This window comes from Chiloscyllium punctatum, chromosome 7 (genome assembly GCF_047496795.1).
Source record: "Chiloscyllium punctatum isolate Juve2018m chromosome 7, sChiPun1.3, whole genome shotgun sequence".
In the NCBI taxonomy this organism is placed as follows: Eukaryota; Metazoa; Chordata; class Chondrichthyes; order Orectolobiformes; family Hemiscylliidae; genus Chiloscyllium; species Chiloscyllium punctatum.
In genome coordinates, this window is record NC_092745.1 from 85,760,792 (window position 1) to 85,777,359 (window position 16,568).

The 16,568-nt window shown below is 37.6% G+C and overlaps 1 protein-coding gene across 1 annotated transcript; it reads right to left on the minus strand.

The window, feature by feature from the left end:
* Nucleotides 1-4,607: 4,607 nt before the first annotated feature.
* Nucleotides 4,608-10,260, minus strand: tal1 (T-cell acute lymphocytic leukemia 1). The gene is made up of 4 exons (XM_072574247.1): nucleotides 10,140-10,260; nucleotides 7,297-7,871; nucleotides 6,740-6,819; nucleotides 4,608-6,360 (listed from the first exon to the last, which is right to left on the minus strand). Exons 2-4 carry the CDS (start codon nucleotides 7,767-7,769, stop codon nucleotides 5,939-5,941), a joined length of 975 nt encoding a protein of 324 aa, XP_072430348.1. The 5' UTR covers nucleotides 7,770-7,871; nucleotides 10,140-10,260; the 3' UTR covers nucleotides 4,608-5,938.
* Between the last annotated feature and the right edge of the window lie 6,308 nt (nucleotides 10,261-16,568).

The following is a 16,568-nucleotide window of genomic DNA, read 5'->3' on the forward strand; positions in this document are numbered from 1 at the left end:
TATTGCTCTTCAAGAACTGTATTATTAATGGTCATTTGGAAGTGTAGAGCTTAACTATTGCTGAAAAAAGATGCATGTTGTCATGGTTTTTCATATTGCACTCAATAAGACAATTCACAAGAATGCCATTCAAGGGGAAACTAAGATTTATACCACACGAGATACGAGTGCTACTTGATTGGCAAATGGACTCCACTTGTTGCAGGCATTGTCATAGAATATAAACCAATTAATGACGACTAAAGGTTAACTGCAAGACATTATTTACGTTTTAAACTAGACGGGTTGACTCTGAAGGCATGCTCTGAGAAATTAACCAGTGAATGGCTGCCACAATTTTGTTGATTTGAAACTGGCATAATATGTACATGTCCTTTCTGTCTTTCAGTCACAACTAATAATAACTCTCATAGTCTAAATATCTCCTAAGTCATTCTTTTGTTGTGGCTAACTTATTTTTAAAAAGTGCAAATGTGCAAAGATGTAAATAAATATATCTGTATTGATACAACAGAGAGCAAACTAGACTTGTCACATTCTCTGCTTTGCTTCGATCTTTCTTGAAGACAGTTCCAAAATTATGATCTTACAGTTTGGATTTTAACTATTTGGGTGATAAATTGCAGTTGCAGCACACACAACCATTATTCCATTAATTTCAGTGGAATGAAAATTAGGTTTATTAATAGAATGGAATCCACAAAGACTGTTCCCTCCATGACTACCTGGTCAGGTCCACGCCCCCCTACAACCCACCCGCCCATCCTGGCACCTTCCCCTGTCACCGCAGGAATTGTAAAACCTGCGCCCACACCTCCTCCCTCACCTCCATCCAAGGCCCTAAAGGAGCCTTCCACATTCATCAAAGTTTTACCTGCACATCCACTAATATCATTTATTGTATCCGTTGCCCCCGATGCAGTCTCCTCTACATTGGGGAGACAGGACGCCTTCTAGCAGAGCGCTTTAGGGAACATCTCTGGGACACCCGCACCAATCAACCACACTGCCCTGTGGCCCAACATTTCAACTCCCCTCCCACTCTGCCGAGGACATGGAGGTCCTGGGCCTCCTTCACGGCCGCTCCCTCACCACCAGACGCCTGGAGGAAGAACGCCTCATCTTCCGCCTCGGAACACTTCAACCCCAGGGCATCAATGTGGACTTCAACAGTTTCCTCATTTCCCCTTCCCCCACCTCACCCTAGTTCCAAACTTCGAGCTCAGCACTGTCTCCATGACTTGTCCTACCTGCCTATCTTCTTTTCCACCTATCCACTCCACCCTCCTCCCTGACCTATCACCTTCATCCCCTCCCCCACTCACCTATTGTACTCTATGCTACTTTCTCCCCACCCCCACCCTCCTCTAGCTTATCTCTCCACGCTTCAGACTCTCTGCCTTTATTCCTGATGAAGGGCTTTTGCCCAAAAAGTCAATTTTACTGCTCCTCGGATGCTGCCTGAACTTCTGTGCTCTTCCAGAACCACTAATCCAGAATCTGGTTTCCAGCATCTGCAGTCATTGTTTTTACCTTATTAATAGAATGACCTACTATTTCAACAAGTTATAACCCATATAGTAAAGGTAAAAATTACCCCTATTATGTGGGAATTTATAGGTGTTATTTTAAGTCCAAGCAATATTGCAAGTGTCTCAATTTCAACAAGAGTTTTCTTTAGTTCTTCAAGTTTTGTTCTCCAAGAACACATAATTAATATATTTTAATCTATCTTGCATTGCTTTCTTTAACTTTTTTTCGATGCATTGAATTCGATCGTCCATTGACGGTTTTCTTCTTTTATGATTCAAATTAAAATGCTTCAACCTTAGCTTTACATATGAGGGCAGCAAGCATTACATAGAGAGAAGGGCTACATTGAGAATGTAAGCTTGAATTACTATTTCTGCACTGAGTGCCTTGTTTTTATTCTGCAGATCACTTACATCAGAATTAAACATTTCAGAAAGAGTTCTGCAACAAAGTGCAATGAACCGCAATTTAGTAAAGTAATGGTAGTGATTTTGAAATTATGGTGGGGACGCTTATTGTTTTAATCTGAAAAGTATAATTCTTATATGCATATCGATTTGACATTAATGTTGTCAATAATGTTTATGCTACAGTCCAGCTACAGTATAATTCTCTTGCCAATACATAATTCTTTTTGTGGTTAAAAGAAGGGTATTTGAGGCATTTTTTTTACCTTCTCTTGATCACTTTGTTGTTGCCCCAGAGCCTGAAGACTTCTTTCAGTTGTAGCATTCTCAACAGTGAACACATTGGTTGCAAATTCAAAATTTCAGGATTTGAGAGCCTTGTCATCAAAATGCTTTTTAAGTGGCATACTAAACCAAAAAAGAAACCTGGTTATTTTCCGCATTTCTGTTTGTAGAACTTTGACTTTTCAAATTGACTGACACAACTGTAGTTGCACTTCAAATCTAATTTATTATTTGAGGAGTAATTATGATGTCTGGCAGATATTATTTTAGTACAGCTTCTTTCAAAAGTGCTTCAAGTTGCCAGGGTTGGAGGATTTGAGCTATAGGGAGAGGATGAATAAGCTGGGGCTCTTTTCTCTGGAGCATTGGAGGCTGAGGGGTGATCGTACAGAGATTTATAAAATCATAAGAGGCATGGACTGAGTGAATAGACAAGATCTTTTCTCCTGAGTGGGCGAGTCCAAAACTAGAGGGCATAGGTTTAGGATGAGAGGAGACAGACTTGTAGGGGGCTACGGGGCAACTTTTTCATGCAGAGGGTGGTGCATGCATGGAATAAGCAGCCAGAGGAAGTGGTGGAAGCTGATACAAGTACAACAAAGGCACCTGAATGGGTGTACGAAGAGGAAGGGTTGAGCAGGGTATGGGCCAAGTATTGGCAAATGGGACTAGATTTATTTAGCATATCTGGTTGTCAGATAGGGAAACAGGGTCTGTTTACGTGCTGTACAGCTATGACTCTAAAACTCTAAGTAATTTGAGATATCATGTTTGTTGTTCTGGTTTTGAATGTATCCATCATCAGGACAATTAAGAAGAATCTTTCCCAACTGTTCAAATTCTCAAGATTCAAATACAACAAACCAACCAAGAAGTACATTCATGGTTAGATTGTCCACGCTCAGCCAATGGGACCAATGAACCAAAGTTTGTATATGTTTTCTATGAAGCAGAAATGTCACTCATCAACTTCATGTTTGAAATCAATTTACGACAAAGTCTCTTCTTTTTCATTTAAGATGTGATTTTACATTTGTTTTATTTTTCACCACTTCCCACTTACCGAATAAAATATATTATTCTTTGAATTCTAATATTTATCCAAAGACATACTGAATATCACAGTACAAAGCTGACTGTGTTGCTTCTTCATGCTCCGTTGGATATTCTAATATATATCTCATGCATGTTCAACATATATATTTCAAATATACTCTTATAAAAAGGAAAAAAAAAAGCAGATTATAATCCAGGGATCCTTGCAATTTAAACTAAAATTATATGCTAAACCATATATGTTGGCAAAGTATGACATTTGGTCAACAAATTCAAAATATCACTCTTGCCCTTAATTCCCCTCAACATAATGATGTTCTGATAGAAAATATTGAAAGTATTCTGTCTGTGTTACCATGAAAGCAAAGACTACATCTGATTCTGAAGATTTATTTGGGCATTCATGTATTTGTTATTCACAATAAACAAACTGACCATAATTGCAGTAAAGCATAAAACTCTTCTTAAGAGAACTCTACTTAGAATTTTGGGTGGCATAGTGACACAATGGTTGGCATTGCTGCCTCACAGCACTAGGACCCAGATTTGATTCCAGCCTTGGATAAATGCTAAATTGCCCTGTAATGTGTAGGGATATGCAGGCTAGGTGGGTCAACCATGGTAAATGTGAGGTTAAAGAGATAGGGTGGGATGCTTTTGGGAGGTTGGTGCAGACTCTGTGGCTAAAAAGCCACTATCTGCACTGTAGGAATTCTATGAGAATTAAGTGAGGTCCATGGTGTTAGAAATGGGAAGTTGGTAGGACTAATGCCTTAATTAGGACATTTAGATGGTCTTTAGAAGGCTGAAGTGTTTTCTAGTATACAGAACTGTGTAACGATAGGCATGTGCAAATGTTCCATGAAATATTGCCATCTAAATGAGAGGTATATAAGCATGTTTGCTAACATATAGAACACATGCAGTAGGTTGTAGCATGTGCATTATCTAACTTGCAAAATATGTTCTGCTGCACAGTAAATTATGTTAATAGGTGTATGCATCTATTCCTATTCTATGATGGGTATAAATGTTATTATTTGCATGTATTTTCCCAATAGAGAACAGGAGTTATACTTCATGTTTATACATATGCTCCATGATGTATAGTGTAGTTGACATTTTTTGTCATTCAGTTCCTCTGTATCCTCTTACAATTTTATATGTAGTGCATCAATAGATCAGAAAAATCTAAGCCTCTAAATTAAAAATGCCTGTAAACTCGTGGGTACGATTATTGTATATAATCGTTCTCTTATTTGTATCAAGCCATCTTTAGTAACGTTACCGAGCAATATTGACTGATATCTAAGGCGGAGAACACTAGTCATTTAAATTGTATACAATTTATTAAAAGTAAATTCTTGGTAATATAACATTGCATATATTTTACAACAATACGTGATATACATACTGCACACAAACTTTGCAGCCACAGTAGGCTTTACAAAGAGTATCCATCGAGAATCACTTTGTCAGAATGTACGTGGTAGTAGTTATTTGCTTAAGTTAACAGGTTTCGTTACCCAACTTCTGCCAAAGCAGAAAAAAAATCACATACAAAATGTACTGAAAGTGCAGTGTGAATTATACACATGATATTCACAATACATTTAGCAGGCAAGAGCACATGTGGGAAATAAGGAGTGTACCATACCCTTTATATTTTTAAATAAAATAAACAACATTCGTTGTCCATTGAATTATTAAATACGTGGTTTTCTGCTGTTTTGCAGAATGTTAAAGTACTTTAGAAAAAATGTCACTATTTGTACCCATAAAAATTGCCTGGTGTTTCAGTTAGTCAAAAAGTCTGAAGTATAGAGTTCATGGAATAAATAATGATTTGTCCACAAGAATAGAAAAAGGGCCCGTGAATAGCTGTAACAAGTTTCATTATACGCAGTAAACTGCCCAATTTTCGACCAATGCATGAAAACATACAAAATAATTATTACCAGAAATGTTCATTTTCAAAAAGTTTAACCCTTCGACATTTTATTTCAATTTCAATATAATCCGCAATGCACGTATGTTTTTTTGCCTTCTAATTTAGACAAACAAGATGATCTACTTCTGTTGAACATCATAGCATCCCTTTTCGGGGATTCAATCGCCATGCAAATTCAAAGTACCTCTCTCTTCCGCACAGTGCTTCTTTAACATGTTTTTAATTAGTGTTCCGCTTGGAGTCGGATGCAGTGTACAGGGTGACGGGAATATAGTTAAAAGAACTAACATGTAATTCACTAGAAAAAGGATGCTACTGTTCCAACAGAAATAAATATTGGTCCTCTTTGACTTTCCATTACAAAAACGTGATTCTTTTTCCCATAAACAGCGTCCGAATCTTGAACGGCTGAAGCTTTTACAATATTTACATGTACCTCGACTTTAAGATAAAATTAAATTCTTTAAATTTAAATTATCTTGTCTCTAAACAAAAAACGTTAATGATCAATCCAGTGAGACTTTTAGATTTAAAATCCAGAAGGACAGGAGCCTAGTATTTATATGTACCTGAAAACGTTAGAGATACACAAAATGTAAAGAAAGTAAAACGTTAATCGATTCAGCAGTCGCTGGTAAAACGGCAAGTCTATGTTCCTTTAGCTGCAGTTTTCCATTCTTCCAGATGCATCATTTTTGCAAGGATATCACCGCTGTCCATTGACATCTGGAGGAAGTATGGAGTGGCGGTGGTTTCCATGTCGTGACTCGAGATGATCGTGTTCTTCGCTAAGACTTTCCGGGCTTCCTGTTCCATCGAAACAGCTTCCACAGCTCGAGTCTGGAGACATCTCCTGGATGTCATCACTGGCCAGCCTAGTACTGTCCGCCTCTTTAATCTGTAACCCCCGCTGCTCACCTTCCTGCTCTTGATCGCTCAGCAGTTTGGCCAAGAAATTGATATATTTCATGGCCAGGCGGAGGATCTCATTCTTGCTCAGTTTCTTGTCTGGCGGGTGGGTCGGGATGAGTTTGCGAAGTTCCGCGAAGGCCCCGTTGACATTCTGTTGCCTCCACCTCTCCCTGCTGTTTGTGAAGATTCTGCGGACAATTTTAGGCTGAGCAACACCTAATAGCAAAAATGAAACCAGCTGTGATTGAAGGGATTTGCAGAAGTAATAAAGGAAATACATGCAAGTAGGGGCATACCACAGGGGCGTGCCTGTATATGCTCGCACATCGATTTAAATACATAGTTAAAACATGCAAGCAGGAAGACCTGTTGGAGCACAGCACAAACAAGGAAATGTAACAGGCTTGCATTGTGAGGGAGATTACAGCGAGCTTTTAAGCAACACACCTATTTTACCCCTCTGCTTTACGGCTTACCGACCACTATCAATTTTCTTTTGCCACATTTTCTCAGATAGTTACAGCCTTTCAGCCTATCTAGTATGCACTTTCGAGCCGGCGCGGTGTAGGGTAATGAATTCAATGATGATACATACCAGTAGTGACTTCCACGTCGTAGGGAGTTGGCCTTCTTTTCACTCTATTACTGGAGAACATGTTGAAGGGTTCTGGCTCACTGATCATTTCAACAAGAAAGAAAAGTTTGTGATGAGAAATCAGAATCTTCATGTACTGATCTGAACTGTCAAATTCTGATAAGAGCTTCAAAAGAGTTATATATTCTGAGTGACAAAAATATGTTGTAAGAGGCATTTCCTTCGGGTGCATTGACAATAATTATGAAGAAAACAATAATAGCAAAGATTTCTTAGCATGGGAATTATGAAATCCATGACTTTTTTTTAACCAATCACGAACTATTTGTACTAAATGAAATTGTGATCACTAGTTAATCTGAAAGCAATTATTATCAATTTATTCTCTTTTTTTGAGCCCGGGGCATATCGATTTGCATTCGAATGTTAATCATGTAATTTGTATTCGAATGTTAATCATGTAGCTATTCAGATTCTACAAACTAGCAAACCGATTCAAAATCTTCCAAATCAAAGGAAAGCTATGGGATACCACGATTTACTAACATTGGACTGACCTGTTTAAAAGTGGCAGGGTCTGATACTGGGAAGTGCTGTTATACAGCATTGCTCTGGCTGCAGGCAGAGGGAGATGAGCTGCGGTTAACTGGACCATCCGATTCTCACTCACTGGACTTTGAAGAGTCAGAGGCACCGGGGGTCTTGACAACTCGGTGGTCGGTACTGAATGAGTAAACGTGCCTTTCTGATCCCTCTCATTTATAGGCTGGACTCCTCTTTGCATCAGGTTTATGACTGGCACTTCCGATAGGGGATCAGGGGAGTCGTGTCTCGTTTCCTTGGAAACCCCATCATTTGACGCAGATTGTTGCTCGGCTTGGAGCTGCTGTCCCTCAGTGCATTGATCTGCAGGCTCGCTCGTGCTTTCCGCTTCCTCACGGTCTGCTCTGTGTCTGGGGAAATCTTTCTGCACAGGACTCAGATCATCGCTGGGAGTTTCACCAAGATCCGATCCGACTTTTTCCATCATCTTGTTGAAAAGCGGAACTCTTCACCGTTTTAATCGCGTTACCATGAGATGTCAAAAGGAAGGACAAATGTTGAAACAACTTCATCTGCAAGAAATATTCCCCTGAGACAAAATAAAAATATTTAAGGAGAAGAAGTCTTCATAATTAAATCATTTCGACTGTACTGAAATAAACGTCTTCGTGATCTTTGCAGCATATTGACCTGGTTGTCAAATTTCAGGCCCATTTTTATGAACAAAACTTCAAATAGTGCAACCAATCGAGTGAGAATCCATCAGGCGTTTATTGGATTCTATGCACATTTACAAGACTAGTCTAAAATTCGCCAACTATTTTTAACACGAGAATGTGATATAAATATTAACAGGCCTTTGAATGCAGTATATTTTGACATGAAAAACTCCGAAGTCAGGTTTCTTTCTCTGGGTTATTAACAAAGTTTAAGCTGTGAATACAAACACTTTTGCATTGAGGAAATTATAAACCAGTGATTCAAAATTGCGCAAGGAAGTTAAAAAATCTGAATACAGGACGCTATAGTATTCTTTCGTAACCTTTCGTCCGAAGAAGTCGCTTTTATTTATTACATCCCTTAAGGAAAAACTAATATTCTTCAGACAACACCGTGAACAATATTAGGGGATATTTTATTTCACATTTAGAAACCGTCTATTTTCGTTCATGTCACGCTGTAGTGCAACTGATGTCAGAGATTGACAACGAGTTCTTGGCTGCTGTTATTTGCACAGTACCGTTGAATCTTGCTGTGCTGAGCTCACTGGGAAACTGAATTCCTTCTTGCACTAGAGTCGGCAGAGGAAGCCAGCACCTGCAGCATTTCATGCTGCTTTATTCTTTTTTCTAGCATAAAGCCTCTTGGAAGGATTAAGCATTTCGTAGTTTATGGAAAATCAACCGAGATACTTAAGACAGTTGATCAATTAAGGATTAGGTTTAAACACTCTAAATTCTAAAGCTGCAGGGCACGTTGTAATCTTTTTTCAATGAATTGAGCTCAGAGACATATATATTAGAAGATTGAAATTTAACCTTGAGATTACACTGCTATATTGTGCATAACCCATTTGAAATTAAACAAAACAAAGTTGATAATGCGGGGGGGCATTTGCTCAGTCTTTAGTGTATACATGCCCTCCGATAAACCGCCTTTCCTAAAACATAAAATTCATTGCAAATTAAGTTACTAACCGCCCCTTCATACAATCACTTTCTTCATGTTGCTCACTCTTAGTTAATAAATGTGGAATCTGTTTCTCAAAATAGTGCAGGCTTATGCAAACACCCCGCGCACAGAAAATATTCCCATCATTTTGCTGCTGCAATAATGGGAACTCTTTTGTGTCCCTTTAAACTGACTTTCAAATGAACAATTCCTGGTTGTATTGCATGTATGTTATGGCAGTGCAACATGAGGCCTTAATGGAATGGAAAGGACGAAATAAACACATGAGGACAATAGGACGAAATGAGAGCTGTTTGAATACACGCGGACTGCCAGCCCTCATCTCCAATGTTTGATACACTGTCAGATATTTTAAAGATTCTGACGCATTAGCTTAAAGCATTTAAAATATTTGATTTTAAAGTGAGCTCCCCATAATGTGCACAGAATCGAAACAAACCCATAGCAGGTATATAAGGACTCTCCATTGCCAAGAGCCTACATTTTGGTTGCACTGCAAAAATACAACATCTTAAAATTGAGATCTCACAACATTGTCCTTAAAATTGCTCTCATCCTTCAAAATAATTTGGTGAATGACATTCCCAGCACAACTCCCAGCGAGTTCATTCATAGCGGTTTCTAAGTTAATGGAACGAATCTGAGCGAATGTAATCAGCTAGTTTGTCTTAAACAATGTCTTAAAATGAGTCCTTGTTCCTTTACTGACGAAAAATATATCCGTTGTTTTCTCCGTAACCCGTTGAGATGAATATCTTTTTTTTTCCTGACAAATTCTTTAGATGCGCAAGATGGCAATTGTGAAAAACTATTGGAACGCAACATATTAAAGCGTCTCCATCCGTTTCTGTCATTTACCGGTACTTCCTTTCGAAAAAAAAAATCATCTCGATGTATACGAATCAAATTAAAATATCATTAGTGACAGTATTATACATAATCCATTAAGCAATTCAAAATGTCCCAAAAACACTCCTCACTCCTGGGACTATTGAAAACAATGCTCGCAGCCATTTCTATGTTGCTTAATTTATCCTGCGTTTTTTTAAAAAAATGTCATTTTTATATTGCAATCATTTATACTCAGTTCGAAATCAGTCATATTTCGACATTTGTGGAAGAATAAAAGACATCCTTAAGAGGTGGCAATTAGAAATCTACTCACCAGCCTTGTTTATTAGAAAAGTGTTAGCAGCCATTTTCAGCCCCTTCCATGGCTGATCTTTGTGCTGTAATAAGTTTTTTTGGCAGCTTATGCCTTGGAGAGTGGAGTAGATTTTACATCACGTTCGATTTCCTATTTAGTATGGAGAGCGGAACACTACAGCAATGTGGCCAGGCGAGATAAGAAACCAGCACTGGCCGCCCTGCCCAGATAAGACAGCCAAGCCATTATTTATGAAATGATTCATTATTATTTGGCAATTTTATCGAGGGAAAGCGGAAAAATATTGCATGGATATGCATAGGAATAACTTTGGAACGCAAGGCATAAAAACCTTATATAGGTTTTTTGTGGCATTAAAAGACACTGCAGAATAGCAAAATGCTCTAGCCTGCCTACCTGAATTGTAATTTATATATTTTTTCTCTGTGGCAATTATTCCATATTTTCATTAAATTGGAAACACCTACTCAGCCCTTAATTAATTTTAATGACGAAGTCAATGGATCCAGAGGACTGCTCGTTTTTTTTTCGCTCTATGATGGAACCAAACAAAGCCGCTGTTAAGGAAGGAGATTGAGTAAAATAGTTTCCCATGCTTCCTCGCCAGTTTGAAAATATAGACATTTCCTAGACAGGCATTTTACCATCCACAGTGCTAAAGTCCGGTATGTTTTAAGTCTTAAAAGAAATGATTTTTATCAGCTTGTGATTGCACTACAATTGTCTGGGACAAATTCAACATTGGGCCTATGAGGGAAGATGCCTTATCAAAATGGTCTTAAAAGATCAGTACAAAGGCTGATTATTTGATTGTATTTTAATTGCTTAAATTGACTTTTCATGGCTAAAATCATTTCCTTTTAGTTTGCCAATAATAGCAAGGCTGCATTTCCATTTTAAAACGAAGTATTATGAAATACATTGTATTGTGCCCCTAAGTTTCTCTTAAATTGCATGAGAACATCGAATTGCCTGAACATTGAAGAACAATTAATTGACATCATGCATACAAATTAAATGCAATTGAAAAATGAATCCATGTGTTCGACAAACATTGTTAAAACAGTGGGTATGATGCTAAGAAACTATATTTTCCACAAAGGAGTAAGACGTGTTAGTTGAAGGGTCACCCATGGGAATTTGATCACTGGATTTAGCTTCTCCCCGTAATAATAGTTTAACCATGGATGTGTATTTTTAAGTTTTGTAGTTGTAAAAAAAAATCGGTATTTGTCAAGATTTATTCGATCAACAGAATGTTTTCTGTGGTACACAAATAATTTACATATTGGTTAACCCTTTGATAATCGCTGCTATGCTATATTCTAAACAGAATATTTGGCCTTCGTTCATATGCTGTTAACAACACATTGGGCATATGCAGTGTAGAATTTAACTCTAGTTTAAACAAAATGCTGTGAAAGTAGAAAATAAATTGGTGATTGTTATGTGCCTAAAGAATTTACAGCTAGTGCAGTTAATGCATTGCAATATTTTACGAGATTAATCTGCTCCGAGTTCCATACTCCTATAGACATTAACGGACATTCATTATGACCACCAGTGGCTTGATAGTAAGTTCAATTTACTATTACTATTGGCACTATTCATTATTGATCTAAATGTCAGCCAATTGGAGGCCATGTTCAATGGTATCGCTGATAATTTCTGTAGAATAAAGGTAAATGAGGCAGCTTAGTGCTTTACGCATTACTCCCCCTCCCATCCAGAAATCTAGGACGCCGTATCACGCTCTATGACTGATGTAAACTACATTGGAAATTTCATGTTGGTTTATCTATACATTCATATTTTCTGCATGGGTAACTGAAGCAAAATACAAAGTAAAATAGATAGCTGTAAATACAGCTGCGGCTTAACAGGGCTTGTTCCAAAAAGTAATGAATAACTATGAGCTGCAACTTGAATGTCTTGGCAGGGTTACCTTATCACAAACAGCTGTATTTGTAATACCCGATGATGCCCACAAAAACTGGGACCAGAGTTATAAATACTGCTGTACACTGGCAATGGTAGTTTGTGTGCGAGAATGTTTTAGTGTTTGCCTTGTTATTTTGCTGTTAAATGGCAGGCTAACTTTGCTTGATCATTTCAAACGTTAAACCCTTTGACCAAACCTGGCAAGACATTAACAGCATCATTTGTAAGTTATTGTGCTTATTTAGTGCAGCTTAAAACATTCTTGATTTCAACAGAGGAACTCTTTCCATCACATTTTCCATCTTATTATTATAAGACAGAAAACTCTAGTTTTGGAATTATAGTAATCATATTTTTCATGAATTAGTTTCATGTTCTCTTTAAAATGTCATATCACGAATTTACGGATTGAGGGACATATCTAATTATCTTCTCGAATGGTGCGCAAGTTCCCATAACTTGCATCTGCAATTCCCTTTTACAATTAACTGTCGGAAATCCAAGAAGAACCAGATAGCAGTCTGATTGATTGGGGATAATTGAAGTCACAACAATTTAGTCAGCTCGCCAACAATTTGCAGATTTGACATTTCCCATAAAACGCGTTGTTTGAGAAAGAAACCACGTGGGCATGAAATATCTGTATGAAATCAAATATTAATTTACTTTAAGAAGCAAACCAAGTCGGGAAATGGGAATACCACATTAAAATGTTCCATACATTCAAAAGATTACTTACTTGTCCTATGTTTGTCCAGGGACACTCTGAACGTATTTTTAAAGCATTTCAATTCATCTTTTTTACAGGCTTTTCATTCATGTGGAGAAATTAACATGAGTGAAATAATATTATTTCTTGTAGGAGAAAAAGGAGCCAAGTCCAAATTCATAATTTTATAGTTACATTTTCCAAAGAGAATTCTTTGGCCCGAATTTTTTAATGTCCTCATCTAAATGTAATGGACTCAAAAGTACCCCATCTCTTTTAAAGAAATAAATGTACTTAGAAGCTGTCTTCTCTACAATCAAGACACAAGAGCAGAAAGCCTAATAGAATTAGATACAAGAGCAGCCGATTAATTCTTTCAGACCTGTTGTGCCATTCAATAAATTTATAGCTGATCTTCTACCTCAGCTAAACCTTGCTGCAATGTTTTCATATCCCTTGGTTCCATTAGTATCAACAGATTTATCAGTCATAGATTTGAATATATTCAATGACTGAGCATCCATAACTCTTTGAAGGAGGGAATTCAGAAGCTTCAAAGACACTTCTCTACCCCTCCATCCTAAATGGTTCACTCCTTATTCTGAGAGTGTTGACCTTAATTCCAGTTTCTCCTGCTGGAAAATGTTGCATAACAAAGTATTGCATGCTAACTAAATTGTTCACCTCAAATTTGCTGTTTGTTTTGCTGTTATAAACATCTTTGCCATTTTTAAAAAAATATATACTATCCTAGTCTATGGTGTGCTCCCTTCAAAGTCTAAGCCTTAAGCTCCCAGTCATGATTTTAAGAAATTCTATTTGATCTCTTTTGGCCAATATTATCTGATAGCCGGCAATGTGTTACTCTTTGGACTTGCTAATTAAATATTAAATCAGTAATAAGTTGACTCCACCAAGTATGAAACAAGTGTTGCACCATAAAATGATACATAAAATAAATTTGAATAGGGAAAGGATATTTTGTAAAAATAATTTGTAAATGTATAACAGATTTACAGTAATCTAAGAAGGAAACAATACTGATAGGTGGTATTCTCCAGCCCCTGAGCCTGAAAATTGTAGATCCACGGTCCCACAAGTAAGCTATGCTAGCAATTCAGTGCAATACAGAAGAAGTGTTGCCATGTTAAAACTATGAAATTTTAGATGAGATGTTATAACCAATTATGCTTGCTCTCTCTAAAATCTAGAAAATCCCATGGCACTCATTGCCATGCCAATATTCGTCTGTTAGCGACTACCAAAGCACATTTACTGCATACATATGTCATTTGTGCTTATAACAAGCTATGATGTGGAGGTGCCTAAGTGTTGGATTGGGGTGGGCAATGTTAAAAATCAAATAACACCAAGTTATAGTCCAACAGGATTATTTGGAAGTACAAGCTTTCAGAGTGCTGCTCCTTCATTAGGTCGCTAGTGGAGTAGGATCGTAGAACACAGAATTTATAACAAAAGATCATAGTGTCATACAACTGCTGTGATATACTGACCAAACCTAGATTGCTATTAAGTCTTTCATCTTTTAGAATGGGATGCAGGTTTCAATTCATTACTATATAAATCCAAGAACTTCCTTCAAGTCACATTCCCAAGATAATGAAATGTTTTATTAATAAAGGTGACATCTTCTGCTATAAATTCTCTGCCCTATGATCCTACTCCACTAGCTACCTGACGAAGTACCCGTAGTCTGAAAGCTAGTGCTTCCAAATAAACCTGGTGGACAATAACCAGGTGTTTTGTGATCTTTAACTAAAATAAGATAATAAAACCATATGAAATAGGAGCTGGAGTACACAATTTGGTCCAACTGGTTTCCTCAGACATTCAGTAATATTTTTGGCAAACCAGGCAGGATGAGGAGGTGGAGAAGTTAATGTTTCGGGTATAACGCTTCTTCAGGTTATACTCCAAATGTTGACTTCTCCACTTCCTGATGCTGCCTGGCCTACTGTGTTCTTCCTGCCTCCTGCTTGTCTATTTTGGATTTCAACATCTGCAATGTTTATGTCTCTAATTCAGTAGGATCTTGGTTGAGGTGATTGTGGTCTTGATTCCACTTTTTGCCTCTCCCTATAACTTTTGACTCCATTGTCAACAAAAAATCTGTTTAGCTCAGCCTTGAATATTTTCAATGACCAAGCCTGCACTCTTCTCTGGGGAAGAAAATTCCAAAGACTAATGACCTTCTAAAAGAAGAAATTCCTTCTCATCTCTGCCTTAAATAAGGAGCACCTTATTTTTTAAATTGTGCCCCCTAGCTCTAGGAAAACCATTCTCTCAGCATTTATCCTTTCAAGCTTCCAGAGAATGTTATGGCTTGAATAACATCACCTCCCATTCTTCTAAACTCCGATGAACATAAATCCATCATACTCAAACTTTCCACAAAAGGCAACCCTTTTATTCCAGGAGTTAGTTAAGTAAACTTTCATTGAACCGCTTGCAATATTAGTAATTTTTAAATTAAAGTTTCAAGACTAAGGGGCACATTTTTAAGGTGACGGGAGAGAGATTTTAAAAATATGTAAAAGGCAAACATTTTACACAGAGGGTGGTTTGAGTGTGGAATGAACATCCTGAGGAAGTGGTGAATATGGGTAAAATTACAAAGTTTAAAATACACTTACATGGATATATGAATAGGAAAGGTTTGGATGGATATGGACCATGAATAATCAGGTAGGACCAGTTAAGTTTTGGATTATGTTCAGCATGGACTGGTTGGACTGAAAGTTCTGCTTCTGTGCTATACGACTCTATGATTCTGACTCAATAAGTAAGGAGACAAAAAAACTCCAGGTGCTGATTCGCTAACATCCTATATAGTTGCAAATAAACTTTCCTTCTTTGATATATCATTTCCTTTACAATAAAGGCTAACATTCAATTCAATCCTTCTGAATTAGTTAATGTATCTGCACTTTGTGGAAGGATATTCAGGTCCTTCTATATTACAACATTCTGCAGCCTCTGTACATTCAAATACAGTAATGTGTTGCTCTTCTACATTTCCTGCCAAGTTGACAACCTCATTTCCCCAAATTGTTCTCCATCTGTCAAACGTGTGCCCATTCATATAACCTATCTGTATCGTTTACAAGCTCTTTATGTTCTTCACACAATTTGCTTTGTTACCTGTATATCAACACCAAATGTGGCTAGAATACAATCAATCACTTCACATTAATATAGGACATAAATATTTGTAATTCCCCCCATTGGCCTATGTGACACTCTGTTCAATTCTGGTCACCCTTCAATAGGAAGGATGTTGTTAAACATAAGAGGGTGTAGCCAGGGATAGAGGGTTTGAGCAATAGGGAGACGCTGAATAGGCTAGGACTCTTCTTTGTGGAGCGTCAGAAGCTAAGGAGTGACCTTATAGAGATTTATAACATCATGAGGGTTAATGATTGGGTGAACAGCCAAGGTCTTTTTCCTAGGGTGGGGAACTCCAGAACTGGAGGACATAGGGTTGAAGGTGAGGGGGAAAGACTTAAAAAGGACCGGAGGGGTAACTTTTTCACGCAGAGAGTTGTCCATTTATGAAACAAGCTACCAGATGAAGTGGTGAGATGGAAACAATTCCAACATTGAAAAGGATTCTGGATGGGTGTATGAATAGGAAGGGTTTAGAAGGATATGGGCCAAATGCTGATAAATGTGATTAGATCAGATTGGGATAATCTGGTCAGCATGGATGAATTGGACTCAAAGGTCTGTTTTGTGCTGCAAGAATCTATGACAAC